This window comes from Rhinoderma darwinii, chromosome 11 (assembly GCF_050947455.1).
Source record: "Rhinoderma darwinii isolate aRhiDar2 chromosome 11, aRhiDar2.hap1, whole genome shotgun sequence".
In the NCBI taxonomy this organism is placed as follows: Eukaryota; Metazoa; Chordata; class Amphibia; order Anura; family Rhinodermatidae; genus Rhinoderma; species Rhinoderma darwinii.
Window position 1 is genome coordinate 46,310,175 of NC_134697.1, and position 25,197 is coordinate 46,335,371.

Genomic DNA, 25,197 nt, shown 5'->3' on the forward strand with positions numbered 1-25,197 from the left:
GGTACGGCCCAGTGGGCCCACACCCCGCATCGTGACAGTAAGTATTAAAATCCGTATCATTGCATTGCTTGTTGACTTGTCATAAATACTTTACCAGTAAAGTTCCTATAAATGTGCATTTCAAGCGCCCATACAAGAACAGTAAAAATGGCACACAAGAAAAAACTGTGATGGTGGCAAAGCAAATGTGGTATGACGGGAGATGGATTGATAGGAATACAGTAAAATACACAAGTAATTGAACAAAAAATAATAGAACTGTAAAAGGCTGATGTGACTGGAAAGATTAAAGAAGAATAAAAGGGCACAGCAGAATAGAACACAGGGTTCACCTGACATAAAAAGTGCAGTAAAAACAAACGGGGGAGTCATTCAACAAGATGAAAAAGAGAGGGTACCATTGATAGGCAGAAGATAGACATGGTATCGAATGGAGAAGTGTATAGGAATATGATCATTCCATGCCTGAGAGCACAACATTCCAATGTTAGCCTCCTGTTGCTAGGGAACCAGGCATAACCTCCATTGCTAGGCAGACGGAACAAAATATGGTCATGCCTCAGAATCAGCCAACAGCAACAATAAGAACATAAATTGTTTTCTGCCATCAATCCTACTAGGAAATCAAACCCAATTATTTCAAGGTGGCTCTTTATTGCGTAATGAAGGGGACATATGTTATAATAAGAGATGTGAATAGGAGGATATTAACTATATTGGAGATACACCATTTTTTTTTTTAGAAAGCAACTAATGTAAATGCATAAACATTGTATGAAGCTGTAGGTATCTGCACACTATTCTGACATATTAACTGATGGGAGATACGGCAGAAAAACTAATGAAAGCATAAGAGGGAAAGTAAATGTGTTTTAGCATTCTTTTAGTGATTGACATTGGCAATCCCCAAGGATTTTATAAACTGTCCCTGCAGTTCAAGCTTAATTCTGAAGGATATTATCACCCTCTCTAGGGAATGTATTCAGCTAGCCCACGCTGTGATTATATAAACTGCATTCAGCACTGACTGAATATATAGGAATCTGATGAACTGCATTGTGTAAAACGCTCGACATTTTTGGAGTGTGCAGATTTACCCTATAAATGGAATGATAAAACATTTTTCTCTTTTTGTTATTGCAAGCCATGATCGGAGAAGTGTTTTTCAAATCAATGCGCTTATGCTTTTCAGGCAAAATCACTCTGGTTTGCTACCTGTTAACCTGTTGAGAGTTCATTCTCCTATATGCTGTTGACATCTTACCGATAGGAATTGCTCCTATTTTCAGACTCCATGCGTTCCCTGTAATACCATTGAGTGTGAGTTTTAATACAGTGTGAAGAAGTAAAAAGAAAAGTGGGTGACATAACACACGGAATCAAAAGTCATATGGGTGTTTGATGGTATAGATGGGCAACACTGTATTTGTTGTATGCAGACATTTGTTTTGTTGGCCATTGTACTGTAATCTTTCAATGCAGTTTTCTGTTGTGTGGTGTGTGTGTGTGTGTGTGTGTGTGTGTGTGTGTGTGCGTGTGTGTGTGTGTGTGTGTGTGCGTGCGTGCGTGCGTGCGTGCGTGTGTCAGTGTATAGATACATTGGAGTACATGTGTTAAAAATATTTATAATACTAAGTTCCAATACACAGTATGTTACTAATTGATATAAGCCACGGGGCCCAACTAAAGAGTAAAAAGAAGAGAACACTCATCAAATGATGACTGATCAACCCACGTGTTTCAAGCCAGTTCCTACAATCATCAGTAGTATAGCAAATATATATAAATACATATATATATATATATATATATATATATATATATATATATATATATATATATATATATATTCAAGCGAATGCACGTTTGTTACAAAAAAAAATAACTATTGTGAAAGTGGACTTAGTATAGCTACATCTGGTGAAACTGAATTCTTACTAGTTATCTTGCTCAGTTGTACATAACTTGGATGTAATACAACCTTTAACCTAGGAGATCCCTAGATCTATTTGTGGTTAAGATCATAAAGAGGGATTGGAGATTCATAGGATGTGTAAATCAATCCATCAAATTGTTCTCTAGTTAATTTTCCCTTATAATCAGGATTGTGGAAATGAAAATATTCAGTGCCTAGAATAATTGGGAGCTCACGCCTCTTGATCAACTAGATATTCAAACCACATGGGAAATGTTGATGAACATGTTGTCTTTGATGTCTTAGTTTTCATTGAATTATTTAACTTTTCTTAACATGTGAGGATAATATTTAAGAAAGAACATGATGATAATCTGTAATATATATGTCTTGGTCTGGACAATACAACAGTGGTCTATTGTACATCTGTGGTTGGTAATTGACTAATCCTGCACTTTTATATAAAAAAAATGATAGACTAAGAGCAATTTATTACCCCCTCTTTACACTAATTCACCAATTTTCTTTGCTATGGACATAAAAATGTGTCAACTACTCCCTATTATCAGCAATGCAAAGCACAAGAATTTACCTCTTAACCCTTTCTTGGTCAGTGTCCATGCTATACACCAGACACACATCCTAACTTGGAGATAGACTAAGCAAATAATGGAAAAAGTTGCACCAAGTCATCACAATATTTGGTACATAACATATAGTTTTCAAACATAGAAAAGTATCTAGTTTCACATACCTGGACATTTGACAACAACACATAGATGAGTGCAGTTACTGTGGATTTTGGGGGGAAGAAATGTGCACAATAGCCCATACAGAAGTGTTAGTTATACATTACTGCAGAGGATGGAGACAGAAATGGAAAGTAGAAGGTGCAGTAGGTCGTCTATACACAGGTGGATGGACAGAGACAATACAGAGAGCACTGAACTAGCACAGACAGGATGCTACAAGGACACATTGCTGCTTACTGTGGGCTCTTGGGGTAGAAAGGAAGAGTGACATGGCTGAGATCCTGGATGTCAAAAGCAGTTGGCTCAGCAGAGATAGCCTGCCTCTTGGTCCTCTGTTCCCCTAAGGTGTTGGAAGTTTGTTTATGAACCTGTTGGGTTGCAGGTTTGATGACAGAACGATACTTATCCAGCTCATTCTGCAATCTCTGGATGAGCTCGTCTTTCTGATCTAACTCCAGCTCCAGCTCGTCAATAAGAGCATCCCTCTGCCTGAGCTCCTCAATCTTCTCCTGCAGAGCGTACTGCAAGTCCCGCAATGTGCCCATATTCCCGGCAGGGGCTCCTGCTGCCTTCCCTTCTCCCTTCGTCGTCTTCACGGTCAAGTCAACCCCCCTCCAGAAAAGGATCAGCCGCTTCCTACTTTCTCCAACTTACTTTGCGCACAACAGGTCGTGATCCTCGCTCGGACGCCTTATTCACCTATTTGCGTCCCTACAGGGAGTTCCCTTTTGCGTCCGCGCTCTAGATTCCTACACGAATTCTAAGTTCTTAGCAAGGTATTTGTATCCGCTGTGCATTAAAATCCTGATCCGGTCCCCAAGACCCCTTGGTTGGAATGAAGCACAGTCTTCAGAGGGCTTCACACTTCTTACATCCGACGAGGAGGTCCCTAACGCTGAGGAAGATCCACCTTTCCAATCGTAAACAGATGCCTCCTTTGTGCCTGAATTCCTTAGCTCCCTGGACTACCAGTGTCTACAGGTCACCACCACACTGAGGTCCTGGAAAGTGTCAGCTGCTGGAGAAGTAGATGTCCACCAGGATGATTACTAGAGAGAGTGGCAGCAATCACAAGCAGAGCCAGGGAACATTTACATGCATGATCTCCAACTACAATCACAAAAATCCCTCCCTCTGTCAGGATGACTACGATTATAAAGAGCTGAGCTCTGGTACAGGGTGATTTCCAGTTATCTGCGTCAGAAAGAGGCACAGAGGGAGCAAGACGCAGGCAGAGAGGGGCTGTCTAGAGGAGCTTCTGGAGTGCAGGCATCTCCTCCACAGCACTGCACTCCCTGCCTCCTCTGCACAGCTATGCATGTAATGCTCCTTATCCCATCACATGCCAGACCTCTGCTCATACTAGCCTCTTCTTACCAGCTTGCTAGTCCACCTATTCTGTGTGATTTTACATGTTTAATATATTTCCCAGAGTCTGTACAGAGGTTTTCTAACTGTTTGACCTGCTATTCTTCAACAAAGCTCTTTACCTTTCTGCAATTTAACTCATGATGTTCAGTAGATGACATCATTCCCCATCAGACTTCAGAATATACAGCACTATTGCAGTTGTAATGCTAACATAGCAAAAAGTGTAAATTGGCCAATTCAATTTTATTGTTAAAAATAAACAAATCTGTCAATGAAATTATCCCATAAAGAAAAAAAGAATAATAGTAACAATACCAACTAATTTGTACACTTAAAAATCCACAAGGATGTCCAATGTGCCTCCCTGTGTATTATCGACCAGTATCATATTATTGCCAAATACACTGTTTATGATCAATAAAAAATGTAAAACAATCCAGTGACTTAAGGCTTCAAAGAACTTTATTTAACGGCATCCAATTATTTTGGCAGTATAGATATAGTGATGATTAGAATAATGGCTAAATTACTGCTCGTAAATTATTTGATATTTTGGACAGCTTTAAAGGTTTTTTTCTTTTAGACACAGTCACAGTTTTTTTGCATTAAAGGGAACCTGTCACCAGCATTTCACCTATTGAACTTTACTTATCCCTCACTGGCCGCTGCTATCAAAAGTTCATTGCCGTTATCCCCTCTCCTAAACTCCTCCTCCGACTGTAAATAATAACAAATGTACATAACAATAATCCAAAGCTTTAGTCCAGAGTAATAAAGTCTGAAGCCATTTATTGTCAACACAAGTGACATTTTGGTCTCGAAAAAACAGGCAAATCAAAATTTCACACTATATTGGACACTCGGGATTGGTACTGCTGATTATTTGTATTATATGAGCTGTGTAGAAGGAGAGTCTATTCCTATGTTAGTGCTTTAGTACTGTGAAGCTACCAAAAAAGCAACAAACGACATTATAATTTAAGTGAATGGGGTCTTATAAAACCTCATTCACACAATGTTGAAAAAGCAGCATGCCCTATATGTCACAGATTTCTTTTAGATTTCTCCTACAGATTTCACCCTTTGCAGTACATGTCTGTTTTGTGTCTTACATCTTCATGTGTCCATGTGACTGAATGGTTCAGGGTCTCACCTTAGGGCTAATGCCCATAGCCAGATTACAGCTCCATACAACCTTCAAGTTGCCATGGAACTGTAATACAGCAGCCATAGAAGTGTATGGGACCCTACTGTAGATTCATATGTCTCCGATATAATGGAATGCTCTGTCAAACGCCATATTACAGAGGTATTCTCCACTAGAAGCATTGTCATTGCAATGACAGTGTGTAGGCACTGAACAAGTTCCTCAGGGAACCTGGGAACATGGACAAGTGGTCACATGATACAAACATGTGATCGCATTGTCCATGGTCTCAGACACGCTCTGTACCGTAGATTGATATAATGTGGACTAACATGGAAAAAAGTTTCAATGTGTTCTGTGACTGCGCATTGTTGTGCTAGCTGTTGTGAACTTCGCACTGTTGGTAATTTAGAAATCAGTAGCCAATCAATCATTTACCAAGCCATTCACATTGTTAATTTTTTTTTTCCTTTATGGGGACTTTAAAGATCGTATTTTACATACGTATTGTACATTTTTCGCATCATAACTGCAAACCTGGGAGTCACAAATAGCTGTCAATTAGCCGTCAATTTTTATCCAATGTGTTGGGTCGTATCATTGCAGTTGCGTCTGATACCACTACAAACAATCCCAACACACAACCTAAGGTCTCAATTATACAGCTATATTACGCTCCATATAACCTCCTAATTGTATGAAGCTGTAATATGGTACAAATAGATATGTATCCGTTTTTAGCCAAACACAGGAGCAGAAACAAAAATGATCGGTAGCAGTCTGTTCTTAATGTTGAATTCACACTTAGCATTTACTCGCATCTTTGGTGGTTTTGCGCCCTAAAAACGCTGTTGACAGGTGATACTTTAAAGAGGCTCTGTCACCACATTATAAGTGTCCAATCTCCTACATAAGGAGATCGGCGCCGTAATGTAGGTGACAGTAATGCTTTTTATTTTTTTTAAAACGATCTATTTTCACAACGTTAGGAGCGATTTTGGTTTATGCTAATGAGTTGCTTAATGCCCAAGTGGGCATTGTACAGAGGAGTGTATGACGCTGACCAATCGGCATCATGCACTCCTCTCCATTCATTTACACTGCACTAGTGATATAGATATATCACTATGTGCAGCCTCATACACAAGTCCTAACATTACTACAGTGTCCTGATAATGAATACACATGACCATCCAGCCTGGACGTCATGTGTACTCAGAATCCTGACACTTCTGAATCTTTTCTGTGAGATTTCCAGCACGGGAAACGAAATCTTGTTTACCTCCGTAATCTCGCGAGATTTCGTTTGCCGTGCTGGAAATCTCAAAGAAAAGAGTCAGACGTGTCAGGATTCTGAATACACATGACGTCCAGGCTGGATGGTCATGTGTATTCATTATCAGGACACTGGATTAATGTTAGTGCTTGTGTATGTAATCAAGCAGAATCGCTGTGTATGAGGCTGCAGATCATGTTCTAGTAAGAACGCGATTCTGCTGTGTAAATTAATGGAGAGGAGTGCATGATGCTGATTGGTCAGCGTCATGCACTCCTCTGTACAACGCCCACTTGGTCGAAAGTAAAAGTACGCCCACTTGGGCATTAAGAAAGCTCATTAGCATAAACCAAAATCCCTCCTAACGTTGTGAAAAAAGATCTTTTTTTAAATAAAAAGCACTGCTGTCACCTACATTACAGCGCCAATCTCCTTATGTAGGAGATAGGGCACTTATAATGTGGTGACAGCCTCTTTAAAGTCGATAGTAAAATCTGGGAATGTCTACATATACAGCATTTTGATTTGTGCTGTTTTTGTAGTGGTTTTGGGGGACAGTGACATTTTTCTTAAAAACGCAGCATGTCCTAGGTTTGATGTTATTTGTGGCGTTATTTCCAAGGGGTATTCTGGGAAGTACATTTTTTTTCTTAGGGGCTGAAAATAAAATAAATAAAACAAAAAAGCAATACTTACCAATCCTTGCCCCCAGCTATCCAGCGCTGTCGCCTTGGTGGCAGTCCCGGCGCTTGTTTACATGCACGTAGCATGTGTCTGCTGCAGCCAATCAGACGATTCAGCGGCCATATGTTGTATTTCTGCCATTATGCCAGACATACGATTAGTCACCAGTGAGCCCTGCTGAGCCCTCCGATTTGCTGCAGCAGTCACATGCTACGAGCATGTAAACACCCACTGGGAGTTTTCATTTCATTTGCAGCCCCTGAGAAAAAAAATTCACTTCCCGGATAATCCCTTTAAAGTCTGTAGTGAAATATTGGAAAGTCTATATACAAATCATTTTGGTTTGCGGTGTTCTTGTGGCTTTTTTGTGTTCTGTGGCATTTTTTTCAGAAAGCAGCAGGCTCTGAGATATAGCGGGGTTTTTTTTCCTGGCGTTTGTCCCATAGGTTTCTCTATAGGACTTCAAAAATACCAGGAAAAAGGCATATGCAAAATCACACTAGATAAAATATACCACCAAAACTGCATGTAAAATTGCCATAAAAAATGCATGTTACATTTTAAAAAAACGCTGGTGTTTTTACATGCAATTTAAGGCTGGGTTCACACAAGCATGTTACGTCCGTAATGGACGGAACATATTTCGGCCGCAAGTCCCGGACCGAACATACTGCAGGGAGCCGGGCTCCTAGCATCATAGTTATGTACGATGCTAGGAGTCCCTGCCTCGCTGCAGGACAACTGTCCCGTACTGTAATCATGTTTTCAGTACGGGACAGTAGTTCCACGTAGAGGCAGGGACTCCTAGCATCGTACATAACTATGATGCTAGGAGCCCGGCTCCCTGCAGTGTGTTCGGTCTGGGACTTGCGGCCGAAATACGTTCCGTCCATTACGGACGTTAATGTGCTCATGTGAACCCAGCCTTAAGCTAAAAAATAAAATAAAAAAACACTCTGTGAAGGAGGCCTTAAATTTTTCCATTTTGTGAATGAACTTTCCATTTTATATATCTGAAGGGGAATGTTTCTGCAACATGTGCATGGATTTCTGCAAACCTCATTAAGATGAATAGGACAGTTGCAGAAATTTCTGCAACAAATTTGCCGCAATTGAATATGTATGCAGACAGCATTTTTCTTCTTTTTTTGTTGTTGGCTTTGGCCTTGTGTTGTTTAGCTTTGGAATAATACAGTACAGTTTAACAAGTGCATTTATTGTCTTGACACGCTGTTATAATGTGCCAGGAAATGGGTTTAAATAAATCTTGTAGTAATCATACCCCAGTACTAAATGGCCGGGGGTTAATATTCAGTTAGTGTATGCCAAAGTGAAAGTATTTATTAAGACAGATATAAAATGCGGTTACTGTACCATGCTGCCATCTCATGCCATGTGTTCTCACAGTCATTAACACTCCTACTCTGCAGGAGGTGTTTTCTGGCAATGACAGGGTTAACCACTCCTTTTGCAGAGATGTGATGCCTTTAATAACCGGATCACTACTAGGAGGGTGATTAGTTAATTATATTCACTCATCAACTCAGTAGCATCACGTCCTGACAAGTTGCCAGGCACGCTGGGCAGTGTACACGGTATTTAACATAAGTACTTACAAAGGTCTGCAGCTGTATTTTTGAGCAGTTGGGATTTCTTTTTAGTATGAGACAACACAGCATTATGGGGTATATGTGCACTATCCACCTATTTAAGTAGCAAACGAGAACCATAAGAGTCAATGAGGCATATCTAGTAGTGCCTTATGCACTCAGCAATGCCAGGCGCATGGACCTGTAAGCTAATGTAGCTGCATGGTGCCTCCATTGATGCCTCCGTAATCTGATGCTGGATGCTGTATTTTCTTTTCTCACAGATTCTCCAGAAATCTATGCGATAAGACCTTTGTGTACCTCCGTATAATCTGGTGTCACACGGACATACAATATGATCCCATTGATTTTTATTGGCACCGTATTTGGGATCCATGTGACTGATTCTGAAGACAGCCATGTGCAAAACTGTTGTACCTGCCATTGAAATTTTATGTGTGGTGTCATGAATCAGTTGTGGATAGTCCCTTCAGTTATCATGAATCAATTGTGGATAGTCCCTTCAGTTATCATGAATCAATTGTGGGTAGTCCCTTCAGTTATCATGAATCAATTGTGGGTAGTCCCTTCAGTTATCATGAAGCAATTGTGGGTAGTCCCTTCAGTTATCATGAATCAATTGTGGGTAGTCCCTTCAGTGATCATGAATCAATTGCGGATAGTCCCTTCCCCATACACAGTTTTACAGACACCAAACATGAAATCTTATTTGTGGCAGTAAACAAACTCATGTAATTGACGTAATTGCATTAATACACTCCCCACTGTTTATGATTTATCACAGGCCGAGTGACTCTTTACATAATTTAGGTACAACGTTTATTTGCATGGACATCATGTGCCCCTATGTATACAGTGTACAGTGACAGCATGTGCCCCTATATGTACAGGATACAGTGTGTACATTGACATCATATGACCATATGTGTACAGTGTGTACAGTGACATTGTGTGCCCCTATGTATACATTGTGCAGTCTGTACAGTGACATCATGTGCCCCTATATGTACAGGATACAGTGTGTACAGTGAAATCATATGCCCCTATGTATACAGTATACAGTGTGTAGAGTGACATAGTGTGCCCTATGTGTACAGTGTGTACAGTGACATCATGTGCCCCTATGCTTACAATGTGTACAGTGACATTATGTGCCCCTAATTTTACAGTGTATACAGTGATATCAGCGTTTCCCCCCGATGTATACAGTGTGTACAGTAACATCATGTGCCTCTATGTGTACAGTGTACAGAGTATACAGAGACATCATGTGCTTAATGTATGGAGTGTACAGTGACATCATGTGCCTCTGTGTACAGTGTGTACAGGGACATCATGTGCCCAAATATGTACAGTATACAGTGTGCAGAGTGGCATCATATGCCCCTATGTGTACAGTGACATCATGTGCCCCTATGTGTACAGTGTCTACAGTGACATCATAATATGCCCCTAAGTGTACAGTGTGTACAGTGACATCATGTGCCCTATGTGCACAGTGTGTGCAGTGACATCATGTGTCCCTATGTGTACAACGTATACAGTAACATCAGGTGCCCCTGTGTATACAGTGACATCATGTGCCCCTATGTGTAGTGTGTACAGTGACATTATGTGTCCCTATGTGTACAATGTGTACAGTAACATCATGTGCCACTGTGTGTACAGTGTGTATGTGTACAGTGTGTACAGTGACATCATGTGCCCCTATTTGCACAGTGTGTACAGTGACATAATGTGCCCCTATGTGCACAGTGTATACAGTGACATCATGTGTCCCCATGTGGAGTGTGTACAGTGACATAATGTGCCCTATGTGCACAGTGTGTGCAGTGACATCATGTGTCCCTATGTGTACAACGTATACAGTAACATCAGGTGCCCCTATGTGTAGTGTGTACAGTGACATCATGTGTCCCTATGTGTACAATGTGTACAGTAACATCATGTGCCACTGTGTGTACAGTGTGTACAGTAACATCATGTGCCGCTATGTGTACAGTGTGTACAGTGACATCATGTGCCCCTATTTGCACAGTGTGTACAGTGACATCATGTGCCCCTATTTGCACAGTGTGTACAGTGACATCATGTGCCCCTATGTGCACAGTGTATACAGTGACATCATGTGTCCCCATGTGGAGTGTGTACAGTGACATCATGTGCCCCTATGTGTACAGTGTGTACAGTGACATCATGTGCCCCTATGTGTACATTGACATCATGTGTCCCTATGTGTACAGGGTGTAAAGTGACATCATGTGCCCCTATGTATACAATGTGTACATTGACATCATGTGCCCCTATGTGTACAGTGACATTATGTTCCCCTATGTGTACAGTGACATCATGTGCCCCTATGTATACGGTGTGTACATTGGCATCATGTGCCCCTATGTGTACAGTGACATCATGTGCCCCTATGTATACAATGTGTACATTGACATCATGTGCACCTATGTGTACAGTGACATTATGTTACCCTATGTGTACAGTGACATCATGTGCCCCTATGTGTACAGTGACATTATGTTACCCTATGTGTACAGTGTGTACAGTGACATCATGTGCGCCTATGTGTACAGTGACATTATGTTACCCTATGTGTACAGTGACATCATGTGCCCCTATGTGTACAGTGACATTATGTTACCCTATGTGTACAGTGTGTACAGTGACATCATGTGCCCCTATGTGTACAGTGACATCATGTGCCGCTTTGTCTACAGTGACATCATGTCCCCCTATGTGTACAGTGTGCGCAATGACATCATGTGTCTGTATGTTTACAGTGTATTTAATGTGGTGTATGAAAGGAATAGAATACAGGCCAGATATAAGTAACCTTTCATTCCCCTTTTTGTGTAACCAGCATAGGTTTCAAGCTTCAGATTTGTGGCCAAGGCACACCCCTGCCATACTCTCAAATTCTTTCAATTTCATACAGAGACATGCAGAGGTTATTCCATATGAATCTGACAGAAATAAATTGCCGCAGGCTCCACCAGGCTCTGTATGTATGGAGGTATTCTTCCCTAGGAAATTGGGTCTAGGGGATAACACCTCCTTGTACATGAAGCCCAAACCTGTATATCAGTGCACTGAGCCTGTATGGCTCCATATTAAAGGAGAAGTACAGTCTCTCTGCGCTGCTGCAAGACTTCGTGCCAGTGTGCATTAACCCAAAGGTTGTGTTCACACACGACAGATTTCTGCAAGCTACATTCAGATGAATGGGACAGTCGCAGAAATTTCTGCAAAAATTCTGCCATGTGTGAACATAATGTACCCCAATAAAATATACGTTTACTTTTTTTAGTAAGTGTTTAATGAATATGAGGGGTTTTCCCATAAAGCTAATGTATCACCTATTCACAGGATAGATGAGAAATGTCTGATCATTAGAGGCTTCACCACTTGAACCCCCATTGCTCTTGAGAATGGGGGTCCCGGAGTTCCTATCTCCAACAGCACCATAGAAAGTGAATGAAGTGGTGGCCGAGCATGCACATTCCCTCTCCATTGACATAGGGCACAACGGAAACCCCCGTTCTCAGGATCAGTGGAGGTCCCCAATGGTCGGACCCCCACCAATCAGACATTTATCCCTATCCTGTGGATATATGCTACATGTTCTTTATGAGAAAACCCCTTTGATGCTCAGACAACTACACAATTGTGCATGTGTGCAAGTCATTGGGACAGTGCCACATAGTGGCCAACTATAGTAAGTGTAAGAAATCTTTTCACTCAGCCAACGTGATTTCTTGACTAAAACATACATCCGGAAATGCATGTTTTGCTATACAGGGCTGAGACGTAATATTCACTCTAAATGCGTTTGGTATTCACCTTCACACCGGTTTACTGTGGCGGTCTTTTTTTTAACCACTTATGAAAAACAATTAATAGCAATATCATTATTTGAAATGAGCCAGAAAACTGTGAAAAATAATTTTGACACCGTCAAGATTAAAGGTATTATGCATATTTATTACAACTTTATTATGCAGAAGTCAGAATGTAATATAATATATCATCTGTTATTTACAAAGTAGAAACGTGATTGATATATGCTCATGTATCGGTGCTTAAAGTCATAGCCCCCAATTGATATGAAAATGATGCAGTTTTATTCAAGCCCTGCTCTTTTCTAGACTAAAAGGATGTAACATTATTTGTATCTCTCAGGACGGGAGGGAGGCCCCAACTTCTCTCTTATGTAATACAACTTTTCTTAATGCAAAATGGCACAGTTTTCAAATTGAATGTTATTGACAGCCCAGGTTTGCGGGTAAAACTACTGTATTAGTAAACACTCTTACTAGCAGTTTTTTTTCTTTTTTTCTCATTAGCATTGTTACTTACGGGATTTAATATATTGATGTTTACATATATAACATGTAAAAAAGAAACACATTATTCCGGAGAAAGTCTTAGGATCCTGGGCTGTGGTGTTCTCTGCTTTGATGCTTTCTCTCTTCCTGTCCAGGTCTGATAATATATTGATCATCTTTGATCTTCTGTACACACAGGATCCATAATTTCCCCTCAACAACCAGAATGTCATAAACATATCACACATTTGTTATCATCTAAAGAAAACCTAGTAGACGTTACATGAATCAGCACATGTACTCCCAGCATCCGTCCTGCTCAATTTATACCTCATAGACTTCCCTTCAGAGATTTCAGGATCATGCATGACCAAGCAGTGCAATGGTTTTCTGCTGATATGAACCATCACGTCAAGGAGTTTACAGGAGTTGTCAGGTGTCGAGCAACAAAAAGATGTCTTAGGTAAATATAATTATGCAGAATGACAGCCAGATAAGAGTAAATAATATTGGAATTGGGGGCATTCTATGCTTTACCAGCAGCACACACAAGAAAGATGGAAAATATGCATATTATACGTTGTAATATTCAATGGATTATGCAGAAAAATTCACTCCTTCACGAGGCGCTCCTGTATGTATGTGGTATATCTCGTGGTTCCATTTCTGTTAGGTAAGGAACGATCCACTTTTGGTAGAATGTAGAATTTATTCCATATATATGATGAAACAATAAAAACAAATAAAACAGTAAAACAGCACTGGTGGGCTATGAGTTTCGACCCAGAACCTGGGTCTTCATCAGGCTTCTGGTGATTGGTTATTGTTTCATCATATATATGGCATAAATTCTAAATTTTACCCAAACGTGAAGTTAGTGGATCGTTCCTTATCTAACAGAAGGGGAACCACAAAATATACCACGTACATACAGGAGCGCCTCGTGAAGGAGTGAATTTTTCTGCATAATCCATTGGATATTACCTTTCACCGGAGGATTAGGTGCCTACCTGCCGCCGATGCCAGCATACTGTATGCTACGAAGTTTTAAAGTTGAGTTGTGCCGATGAACTTTGCACAACTCCATAGGGTGAGTAAACAATTTCACCAGCTAGACTCACCTATGTCGATGAGTTGCTGTCTTTTGAATCAATTCATACAAACTGGTCATACAACATTACCTTAGAGCAGTGCCTGTCCCCCCCCCCCTCTTCTTTCCCAATCCCCCCCCTTTTTTTTTCCTTCCTCACTTCTGTTTTTTCAAGACTACATACTATACATTGTGTAAATGGTGCAACAATTAAATTGTCATTTTAATCCATGGATATTTATCCATATTTAATTTTCCAGATACTGAAAGCAAACAAAGCAGGTGTGGAGTGTGGAAGATGGAAACTGGGTAATGGACATGAATAGTCCTTGATAACTACTGACAAAGACCTTCCCTTAGTCCATAGGAAACCATTAGTAGGAGTCATTTCTAATTGTAAAATATAAGAACATATAGTAACATCACACACTACAATGACCACATGCACATAAGAACAACGCTACTAACCTTGAAGCCAGCAGAGTACTGTGGCAATGGTAAATCTCCGCTAGTTTATTAGTGTTTATCATACAGGCAATATTTATTTATGAAATTATCGAGGATATAACAACTTATAACGCAAACAACTACACATTTCTGGATCCGTCATTGGATGGATACCAACAGCGCGTGACTGACCCCATTGACTTACAATAGGGTCCGCCGGGTTCCATCATGGTGTTCTTGTTTTGACTGGAAAAATAGTGCTGAGTACATAGTTATTCTTCCTGTCAAATCTGATGATACTGTTGCCAGAGGTTTCAAACCGTACCTCTCATGGCAGTGCCAACAGAACTTTTCTTTCCATTAACATCTCTAGAAATAATATTTGTACAAACATTACGTTCTGATGTCAGAACCTGATGATTATACAGAAATGAGTGGCGCTATACCGGCACTACTTTTCTCTTCCTGCAGAGGAGATATGTCGCTGATGGCTTTTGTAGGAAGTTCCTTCTCCTTTTGTTAGTAGTTCCTTCTTCATAAAGAATAATGTGCCTTCTACTATGATCTCAGAACTCCTTGATAATTAATTTTTTTTAGCATTCTATGACTGACTAATAATCACAAAAATCTGATATTGTTTGGTATTTAGTAAAATAATAAGTCATCATATAGGCAAAATTCCACGCATCTGGAACAACTGCCAATATTTAAAAGGCGTATTACAAAAATTGTGTGTAGGCTATTAAAGGGATATTCCCATCTTAGACATTTATGACATATCTACTGTGCTATGCTGTTTCCATGACTTCCATAGAAGTGAATGGGAGTTATGAAAACTTTTTAGCACAGCAAGGGGTCGAGGGACCTGCAACTATCAGATTGGAACCCGCCCCTATCTGACATTTATTACATATTTTATGGATATGACATAAATGTCTTTGATGGGAATACCCCTTTAAGAGGGCTTTACAATTGTTAGTGAAGCCAGACAGGTTTTAAAATGCTTATCATATATATATATATATATATATATATATATATATATATATATATATATATATATATATATATATATATATATTTGGTAAGGACGTGGTGTCCGAGGCACAGTTAGCTCCGCCCACAGCCGCACCTGCAAGAAGCCTGTGAGGAAGGAGATGAGTACTCAGTCCGTCTGTTGTTTATGCCTCTATTTGTCTGTGTGTCTCTGTATTTGTGTGTGTATAAGTTCCAGTATGTGTGAGTGAGTGTGTGTGTGTGTGTGTGTGTGTATTTGTGTGTCTAAGTGCCTATATATGTATCTGTACGTGTATATATTTCTGTGTGTGCATCTACTACATTATCTGTACTCAGAGTTATCATTGTGTGTTATCTGTGATTTGACATAGGACTGCAGGTAACATCTACATTATCTGTACTCAGAGAGTTATCACTGTGTTATCTGTGGTGCTACATAGGACGGCGGGTAACATCTACATTATCTGTACTCAGAGATTTATCACTGTGTGTTATCTGTGGTGTTACATAGGACTGCAGGTAACACTACTACATTATCTGTACTCAGAAAGTTATCACTGTTTTATCTGTGGTGCTACATAGGACTGTAGGTAACATCTACTACATTATCTGTACTCAGAGAGTTATCACTGTGTGTTATCTGTGCTGTTACATAGGACTGCAGGTAACATCTACTACATTATCTGTACTAAGAGAGTTATCACTGTGTGTTATCTGTGGTGTTACATAGGACTGCAGGTAACATGTACATTATCTGTACTCAGAGAGTTATCACTGTGTTATCTGTGCTGTTACATAGGACTGCAGGTAATGTCTACTACATTATCTGTACTCAGAGTTATCACTGTGTGTTATCTGTGGTGTTACATAGGACTGCAGGTAATATCTACTACATTATAGGGTAATACGGAAGGAGGTCCACGTCCTTTATTCTGGGTGAATAATCTATTATTCAGCAAACGCTTCCGCATTTTTCTTAGCTTTCAAATTTTGGTAATTAAGTTTTAAAATACACTTATACTTTTTATAATATTTTTTTCAAATACTTATCATCATTCCTTTAGCTAGCAAACCCGTGTAACCGGTTTTCTATACTAGTGTTTAATATAGTCCATGGCAGTGAAAGCATTAAACACAAGGTTGATGAATTTATACTATTACAAGAGTCTACTTAACCCAGTAAGTTGTTATTGTATTTTGCCTTGTTATTTTATCCCTCCTGAACATAACTGGATCTCAGGGGGCTTCAAAAGAATTCCAGGTTTTTTTCAAATGTTTATTTTGAAGTAAGAATGCAAATGATTTAACAATTTACTTTCGCTACAAAGCAGAACATTTTAAATTGGTGAACAGCCAATATGATGAAGCTTAACCCCTTAGTGACCACTAATACGCCTTTTAACGTGATTCACTACTGGGCTTTAGGCTAGGCTGACGCCTTTTCACGTCAGCCTAGTCTAAGTCCTGCACGGGTCTCCCGTGCAGGCAGGAGCCGGGGCTCTGCTGTCTGATGACAGCTGAGCTCCTGCTCCAACGCCCGCGATCGAAGTTTACTTCGATCGCGGCCGTTTAACCCGTTAAATGCCGCCGTCAATAGCGACCGCGGCATTTAACTTTGTTTACAGAGGGAGTGCGCTCCCTCTGTCACCCATCGGCGGCCCGCGAATGCAATCGCGGGTCTCCGATGGGGTGTCATGGCAGCCGGGGGACTGATAAAAGCCCCCAGGTCTGCCCTGGACATATGCCTGTTAGGACGCGCCGGAGGCACGTCCTAACAGATTGCCTGTCAGATTTACACTGACAGGCAATAATGCTCTGGTATACGAAGTATACCAGAGCATTATAGCAGCGATCGGAATATCGCACAGTAAAGTCCCCTAGTGGGACTAATAAAATAAGTAATCAAAGTGAAATAAAGATTATTAATAAAAAGTACAGTAAAAAAATAAATAAAACCATTTTTTTCCATAAAAAGTGGTTTTATTTAGTAAAAGTGTAAAAAAAAAAAAAAAGTACACATATGTGGTATCGCCGCGACCGTAATGACTCCATTAATAAAGTTAATATGTAATTTAAACCGCAAAGTGAACACCGTAAAAAAAAAACGCCAAAAACTATGGCGAAATTGAATTTTTTTTCCATTGCCCCCCAAAAAAGTCATAATAAAAATGAATCAATAATTCCCATGTACCCCAAAACAGTACCATTCAAAACTACGTCTTGTCCCGCAGAAAACAAGCCCAAAAAATTACTACATTGATGGAAAAATAAAAAAATTACGGCTCTTGGAAAGCGACGATGCAAAAACAAATAATTTTAGCTCAAAAGTGTTTTTATTGTGCAAAAGTCGTAAAACATAAAAAAACCTCTACATATGTGGTATCGCCGTAATCGTACCGACCCATAGAATAAAGGTCACATGTTAATTACGTCGCACAGTGAACGGCGTCAATTTAAAAACGCATAGAACAATGCCGGAATTTCAGTTTTTTTTTATAATCCCCCCCAAAAAGGTTAATAAAAGTTAATATAAAAATTATATGTACCCAAAAATGGTGCCATTAAAAAGCACAACTAATCCTGCAAAAAACAAGACCTCATACAGCTATGTAGACGAAAAAATAAGAACGTTATAGCTCTTTGAATGCGACTATAGAAAAACGAATAAAATAGCTTGGTCATTAAGGCCTAAAATGGGCTGGTCACTAAGGGGTTAATGGTATATTTTTCAAGAATTTCCAAAAATTGAGGGTAGGAACAGACAGGGTAAACACTGCGGATTTTCCGCAACAGATTTAATTGCGGAAAATCTGTATCATAGTACAGTAGCAGCAGAGTGGATGAGATTTGAACAAATTTCATCCACAAACAGCCGAAAAATTCTGCCAAGAAAGCGTTCATAAATTGACCTGCGGTGCGTTTTTTTAATCCACAGCATATCAATTTATGTTGCGGAATCACTTCTGTTCTAGGTTTTTCCCATTGAAACCCCACAACAAATAGGCAAATATTGCATTTTTGTGGTGGATAAGCTATGATTCTGTGGAAAAAATCGTAATTCAGAAAAAAATAATAATAATTCTATTGAAAAATAATAAAAAAAGGTTCATACTTACCCCCGGGAGTTGTCATAGCGACGTGAGCCTCTGTTCTGAGTGCAGCCTGGCCTCCCGGGGTAACGTTTCATCCAACGTGACTATTGCAGCCAATCATAGGCTGCAGCAGTCACATGGTCTGCAGCGTCATCCCAGGAGGCCAGGCTGCGCCCAGAACAGAGGGACGCATCACTAGGACAACAGAGAATGGGGTAAGTATTAACTTTTTTTCTTTCCCTGAAGTATTTTCGCAGAGGAGATTCTGCTTTGAAAAACTGCAACACAATTTGGTGCGTTTTTTCGTGCAGAATTCCCTGCGGTTTCCAGGACGGATGCTTTTGTGTACTTTTACGCAGCATATCTGCCCTTACACTGATACCTCACTGCTTGCTATGTTATCAGTAGTGTGACTGACAACATTAGTTACTATAATTGTATCTGTCCTAAGACTACAACTGTTATGCCCACATCAGAGCCGTGTGTTGGTGGCTGTTTGGAGGCACCCAGATCACACTAGGGCGGCATAAATATTTTTGGGTGCCACATTAACCACTTACTGTTCCAGTCTAGGCTGTTAAAATCTGTGCACCTAAAATATCAATATCAACATACTAGTGGGTGACTTGGCAATACTGCCAGGAAAAAACGATAGGATTGGATTTGCCCATGAAGGCTGATGCCAGATATGTACCAAATTCTTATGTTGAATGAAAAAGATAAGTGGGCAGCAACTACTGTACTAACATATTTTATATTCTACAGGGAGCAATAGAAAGCTCTTAAACTACTTTATTTCCCATCCTGATCAAATAATCCAAGATGAGATAATATGATGGCTAAATATCTACCAATGATCATAATAAAACAATGATTTTCTTGAATAGTGTATCGGCTGTGTGTTATAGCCGACACAACAGGGTAACGAGCGGAATCCCGCTTGTTTAACTGGTTAAATGCTGTGTCAATATCAACTGCAGCATTTAAATGACTAGAAACAGGGGTGAGGCCCCCTGTAACATTGCAATGCCACCCCATAATACGATTGCATGGTACTATTGGTTGGCATGGCATTTTGGGGGCCTGATGAAGGACCCCTGGACTTACATGTTTGTACTTCTATGAATAGGAGAGTCTCAGTATCACAATATACTGCAATACATTAGTATTGCAGTATATCATGCAAGCGATCCATCAATCTCTGGTTCAATTACTCTATGGAGACAATTAAAAAAAAAAAAAAACAGTAAAATAAAGTTTTCAAAAAAATATATATTAAAGAGAAAAAATAAACTTTTGTCATTTTCCCCTCAAACACAATGTAAATTTTTTTTTTTTAAATGAACATAACTGGTATTGATGCATCCGTAAAAGTCGGAACTATTACAATATATGATTATTTAGTCCACACGGGGAAATTCAAATTTAAACGCCAGAATCGCTGTTTTGGTCACTTCATCTCCCACAAAAAATGGAATAAAAAGTTATCAAAAAATCTCATGTACCCCAAAATGTTACCAATAGAAACTACAGCTCACCCCGCAAACAATAAGCTCTCATACCGCTCAATCGACGAAAAACAAAAAGTTATGGTACTCAGAATATGGCGACAAAGCTCAAATTTTATTTTTAACAATCAGTTTTTCTCTTGTAAAAGTAGTAAATCATATAAAAGTATATAAATTTGGTATCACCGTAATCGTATTGACCCGCAGAATAAAGTTAACATGCCGTTTTTACTGCACGATGAACGCCGTAAAAATAAAACCCCCCAAAAGATTGAGGAATCGCAGTTTTTTTTCTATTCCACCCCACAAATATTATTTTACCGATTTTCCACTACATTATATGGTACAATAAATGGTTTCCTGAAATCTACAACTTGTCCCACAAAAAACAAGCCTCATAAGGCAATATTGATGGAAAAAAGAAAAAACAAAAGTGAAAATCCGAAAAATGACTGTGGCGGAAAAGGGTTAAGGATGCCCTGGCTGATTGCAACAGCTTCAGCGGGCAGCCACTCATTTCTCCTGCATTAGCTGCATCCGGGAAAATCTAGTATTACATGGTGCCTATTTAAATGAATAAGTGACCATGTATTACATAGTCACGTTAAATCTGACAAAGCTGATGCTGCTCTTTCTAGAGACCATTCTCTTTCTAGGGACCTCCCTCTGTGATGTGCACATGTCCCTAATAGGATATATAAAAAAGGTCTGTCCAGAACCCTTTAACATATATCACAAAAGAAGCAATCTCTTGGAAAATGTAAAGATAGAATGCCTACTTGGTGTTTATCTATGTGCTACATTTCAGGGAAGAATCTGCACTCATCATACTGTATAGCGAAGAATGCGTTTACTATGTTATTAATACACATTTCACCCCTGAGCACAAATATAATAGAAATCAAGTCATCAAATGTACAGTCTCCCTACATTCATTTAAGAACTAGAGAATATGTTGACATCTGCAGGGCAATAGTTATAGCCAAGAGCACTGACATGAATACACGCAATGTAAAACCTCTAGAAATAAAAGGGGTATAAAGAGGGGAGCCTCTCCGCCACAGAGGAAGTGAATGTTTATTTATATGTCAATTATGGCATTCTAAGGAATCATATACTCTTTAGATGAAATGCCGTACTACATAATGAGTCTTTTATAGGGTGATATCCACAAATTTTGTTTACTCAGATAATCCTGCCTATATTGCTTTCTGGCTGTAATGAAAATGGTTCACCAAGTGAACTTTATTTAAATCAATTCCCATTTATTTTCAAAGATTTCACTTATAATTTTACATTCTATCAAGAGGGTTAACAGAAGAGGCAAATCAATTATACTAGCATTGAAATCTAAAGTACCTCGTGGTTATGGTTTACCTTCCATAATGCATTGGATGCGGATGTATACAATTGTTAATAGATACTTTGGAATTGTATTCTAGATTTTGCTTAGGAGAATTGATCGTCAATACTTGATGGCAGCTTCACTTGGTTTCCATTAAGTGGACAAAATCCTCATTATTCCATATAGAAAGTGACTACCAACTTCAGATGTAAAGGCTTAAAGAGGCTCTGTCACCAGATTTTGCAACCCCTATCTGCTATTGCAGCAGATAGGCGCTGCAATGTAGATAAGAGTAACGTTTTTTTTGTTTTTTTTAAACGAGCATTTTTGGCCAAGTTATGACCATTTTTATATTTATGCAAATGAGGCTTTCTAAAGTACAACTGGGCATGTTTAAAGTTATGTCCAAGTGGGCGTGTATTGTGTGTGTACATCTGGGCGTTTTTACTTCTTTTACTAGCTGGGCGTTGTGACTAGAAGTGTATGATGCTGACGAATCAGCATCATCCACTTCTCTTCGTTACCACCCAGCTTCTGGCAGTGGACAGACACACAGCGTGTTCTCGAGAGATCTCGAGAGATTCTTCAGCATCATACACTTCTATTCACAACGCCCAGCTAGTAAAAGGAGTAAAAACGCCCAGATGTACGCACATAATACACGCCCAGTTGTACTTTTACTTTAAACACGCCCAGTTGTACTTTAGAAAGCCTCATTTGCATAAATATAAAAATGGTCATAATTGGCCAAAAATGCTTCTTTTAAAAAATAAATAAAACGTTACTCTTATCTACATTGCAGCGCCGATCTGCTGCAATAGGAGATAGGGGTTGGAAAATCTGGTGACAGAGCCTCTTTAAAATCCTGAAATTTTTACTCAAACATAATCTAGCCAATATTTAAAATATAAGACATTTAGACCTGTGCTAAAGGGGTTGTTCTATATGTGAAACCCCTTTTTGTATATCTTATTGGGAAAATGAGGCAAACACAGCTTTGTCTCTGCTTTTATTAGTCTGAGCAGAGAACCGCTACAAAGAGTAGCTCTTCTTTTGGAGGGCTGCACACATGGCTTGCTTCAAACCACTCAACTATGCTTACCTAAGTTTGACAAGTGTACATCATGTTTAACCACAGCTCCAAAGTGCCCCCCAGCCCAGTGGGCATGTTGCCCCCATCTGCCCGTTGCTGACGACAACCTTGACTTTACAAGTCTGCATTTTGGACATATAACCCACTCCTTTCAATAGGTGATACATTCCCCCTTCAGGATCATTACAGGGGAAATTATGACTGGCTCTTTACCAGGTAGCCCCCTTCTTAGCAGAGGTAGTTCAACCCGGCAACCCGTTCAAAGAGAACTTATTACTGTTTTCTAATTTATAATCAATGTTAATTTATAATAAATTCTCTTGAGAGTCCTCAGTGAAGTGATGTTTTTTATGCCTTGTTATGTCATTACCCAATAATTGTTATTTAGGTTAAATGAGTCTTAGGGGTGGAGCTTGCAGACTTGTTCAGAGAGGGTATTGACCAATCATGTTCACTATTTCTTAGAGGTGCATATGAGACACTATGACAGCAACATGTAACATTATTTATTCCAACTTAGTGGGACAAGAAGATATTCATGATAAGCCATTTTAATTAAGAACTGCACATAAACATTATTGGAAGAAAATAACCCTCAAATAGCATTCAGTGCCAAATATCTTATATATAGTATACCATTATAAAATAATTGGCCAAAAAACATCTAACAGAATGTAAAAGTATGTTCTAGATAGATATTTTTTCCCTTAGTTGTAACCACTTGATTTTCATCAACAATAGTGGGTGGGTATTAAGGCATTATTGCTTATTAGAAAAAAAAGCCTATATGCACCTACATTTTGGTACAGCCAACATAGAATTCATGATAGAAATCTTCTACCTCCCTTTCCAAAGTTTTTTTCCCACATACTCATATATGTTATGTTTCAATATTTTCTATCTAATACTGTTCCCTTTTTTTAACTCTTGTCTAGAAGAGATAACAGAATCCTCAAATCCCTGAAAGAGATTTATACACAATGGCAAACTAAGCTCCGAACATCGATCATCTGGAACGTCACCTTCTGTTTAATCATGCCTTCAAATATTTAGGTTTCATCAAACAAAACATGCAGGGAAACAGTTTGTCTGGAATGATATTTAAATATACAAAGGATATAGAAAGAAACAATTCCTTAGAGAAAACCATGTTTTCTTTTAGAGAATGCAAAAATCTTTTTCTGATAAAGTAATTAAATTGTTAATGGAGTTGTCCCAACAAGATTCTTTTCCATAAGTCCTATTTGATGATGACCAGGGGTTTCAGCAGCCAGGCGTTCAACGATCAACCGATCACAGGGGGGCTGTCTTTTCGGGAGCGGTTGTTCTAATTTAACAACCCTTTTAAACGCAAGGGGAGACGGTGTAAGGTTAAAGTGTTTACTTAAAGAGGCTCTGTCACCACATTATAAGTGCCGTATCTCCTATATAAGGAGATCGGCGCTATAATGTAGGTGACAGTAATGCTTTTTATTTAAAAAAAACGATCTATTTTCACAACGTTAGGAGCGATTTTGGTTTATGCTAATGAGATTTCTTAATGCCCAAGTGGGCGTATTTTTACTTTCGACCAAGTGGGCGTTGTACAGAGGAGTGTATGATGCTGACCAATCGGCATCATGCACTCCTCTCCATTCATTTACACTGCACTAGCGATATAGATATATCGCTATGTGCAGCTACATACACAAGCCCTAACATTACTACAGTGTCCTGATAATGAATACACATGACCAGCCAGCCTGGACGTCATGTGTACTCAGAATCCTGACACTTCTGAATCTTTTTTGTGAGATTCCGGCAAGTGAAACCAAATCTCGCCAGATTACGGAGCTAAACGAGATTTGGTTTCACTTGCCGGAATCTCACAAAAAAAGATTCAGAAGTGTCAGGATTCTGAGTACACATGACGTCCAGGCTGGATGGTCATGTGTATTCATTATCAGGACACTGTAGTAATGTTAGTGCTTGTGTATGTAGCTGCACATAGTGATATAACTATATCGCTAGTACAGTGTAAATGAATGGAGAGGAGTGCATGATGCCGATTGGTCAGCGTCATGCACTCCTCTGTACAACGCCCACTTGGTCGAAAGTAAAAGTACGCCCACTTGGGCATTAAGAAAGCTCATTAGCATAAACCAAAATCGCTCCTAACGTTGTGAAAAAAGATCGTTTTTTTAAAATAAAAAGCATTACTGTCACCTACATTACAGCGCCCATCTCCTTATATAGGAGACAGGGCACTTATAATGTGGTGGCAGAGTCTCTTTAAGCCCATCCCATGTTTAACCATGGTGGTAAGATTAACATCATTGGGTGTATAGAATCTGGGAAAAAAAATAGATGCTGATCTTTTTTTAATGAATCTGTAGCTGCACCTAAAATGTGTATGAGTCCGGTGTATTATTTAAATGCTTCTATAAGCCAAATGGCACAATATTTTTTTGGCAGTTTTTGTAATAGGAGAATGGACCAGTACTATGCCACCCTTATATAGGGCAGCATAGTCT

At 39.4% G+C, this 25,197-nt stretch overlaps 1 protein-coding gene and 1 long non-coding RNA gene across 3 annotated transcripts in view; one reads left to right on the forward strand and one right to left on the reverse strand.

The window, feature by feature from the left end:
- The window catches only part of PRKG1 (protein kinase cGMP-dependent 1), a 699,395-nt gene extending 695,432 nt beyond the window's left edge, over positions 1-3,963 (reverse strand). For both annotated transcript variants that reach the window (XM_075841194.1, XM_075841192.1), the window contains exon 1: positions 2,905-3,963. In XM_075841194.1, the coding sequence (XP_075697309.1) occupies positions 2,905-3,212 (308 nt within the window). In that variant the 5' untranslated portion in view covers positions 3,213-3,963. The remainder of the gene's footprint in view (positions 1-2,904) is intronic.
- Positions 545-14,559, forward strand: LOC142662913 (uncharacterized). Its single transcript, XR_012851037.1, has 3 exons — positions 545-644; positions 13,291-13,555; positions 14,443-14,559. It is a non-coding gene; the product is annotated as an uncharacterized LOC142662913 (long non-coding RNA).
- The last annotated feature ends 10,638 nt before the right edge of the window (positions 14,560-25,197 follow it).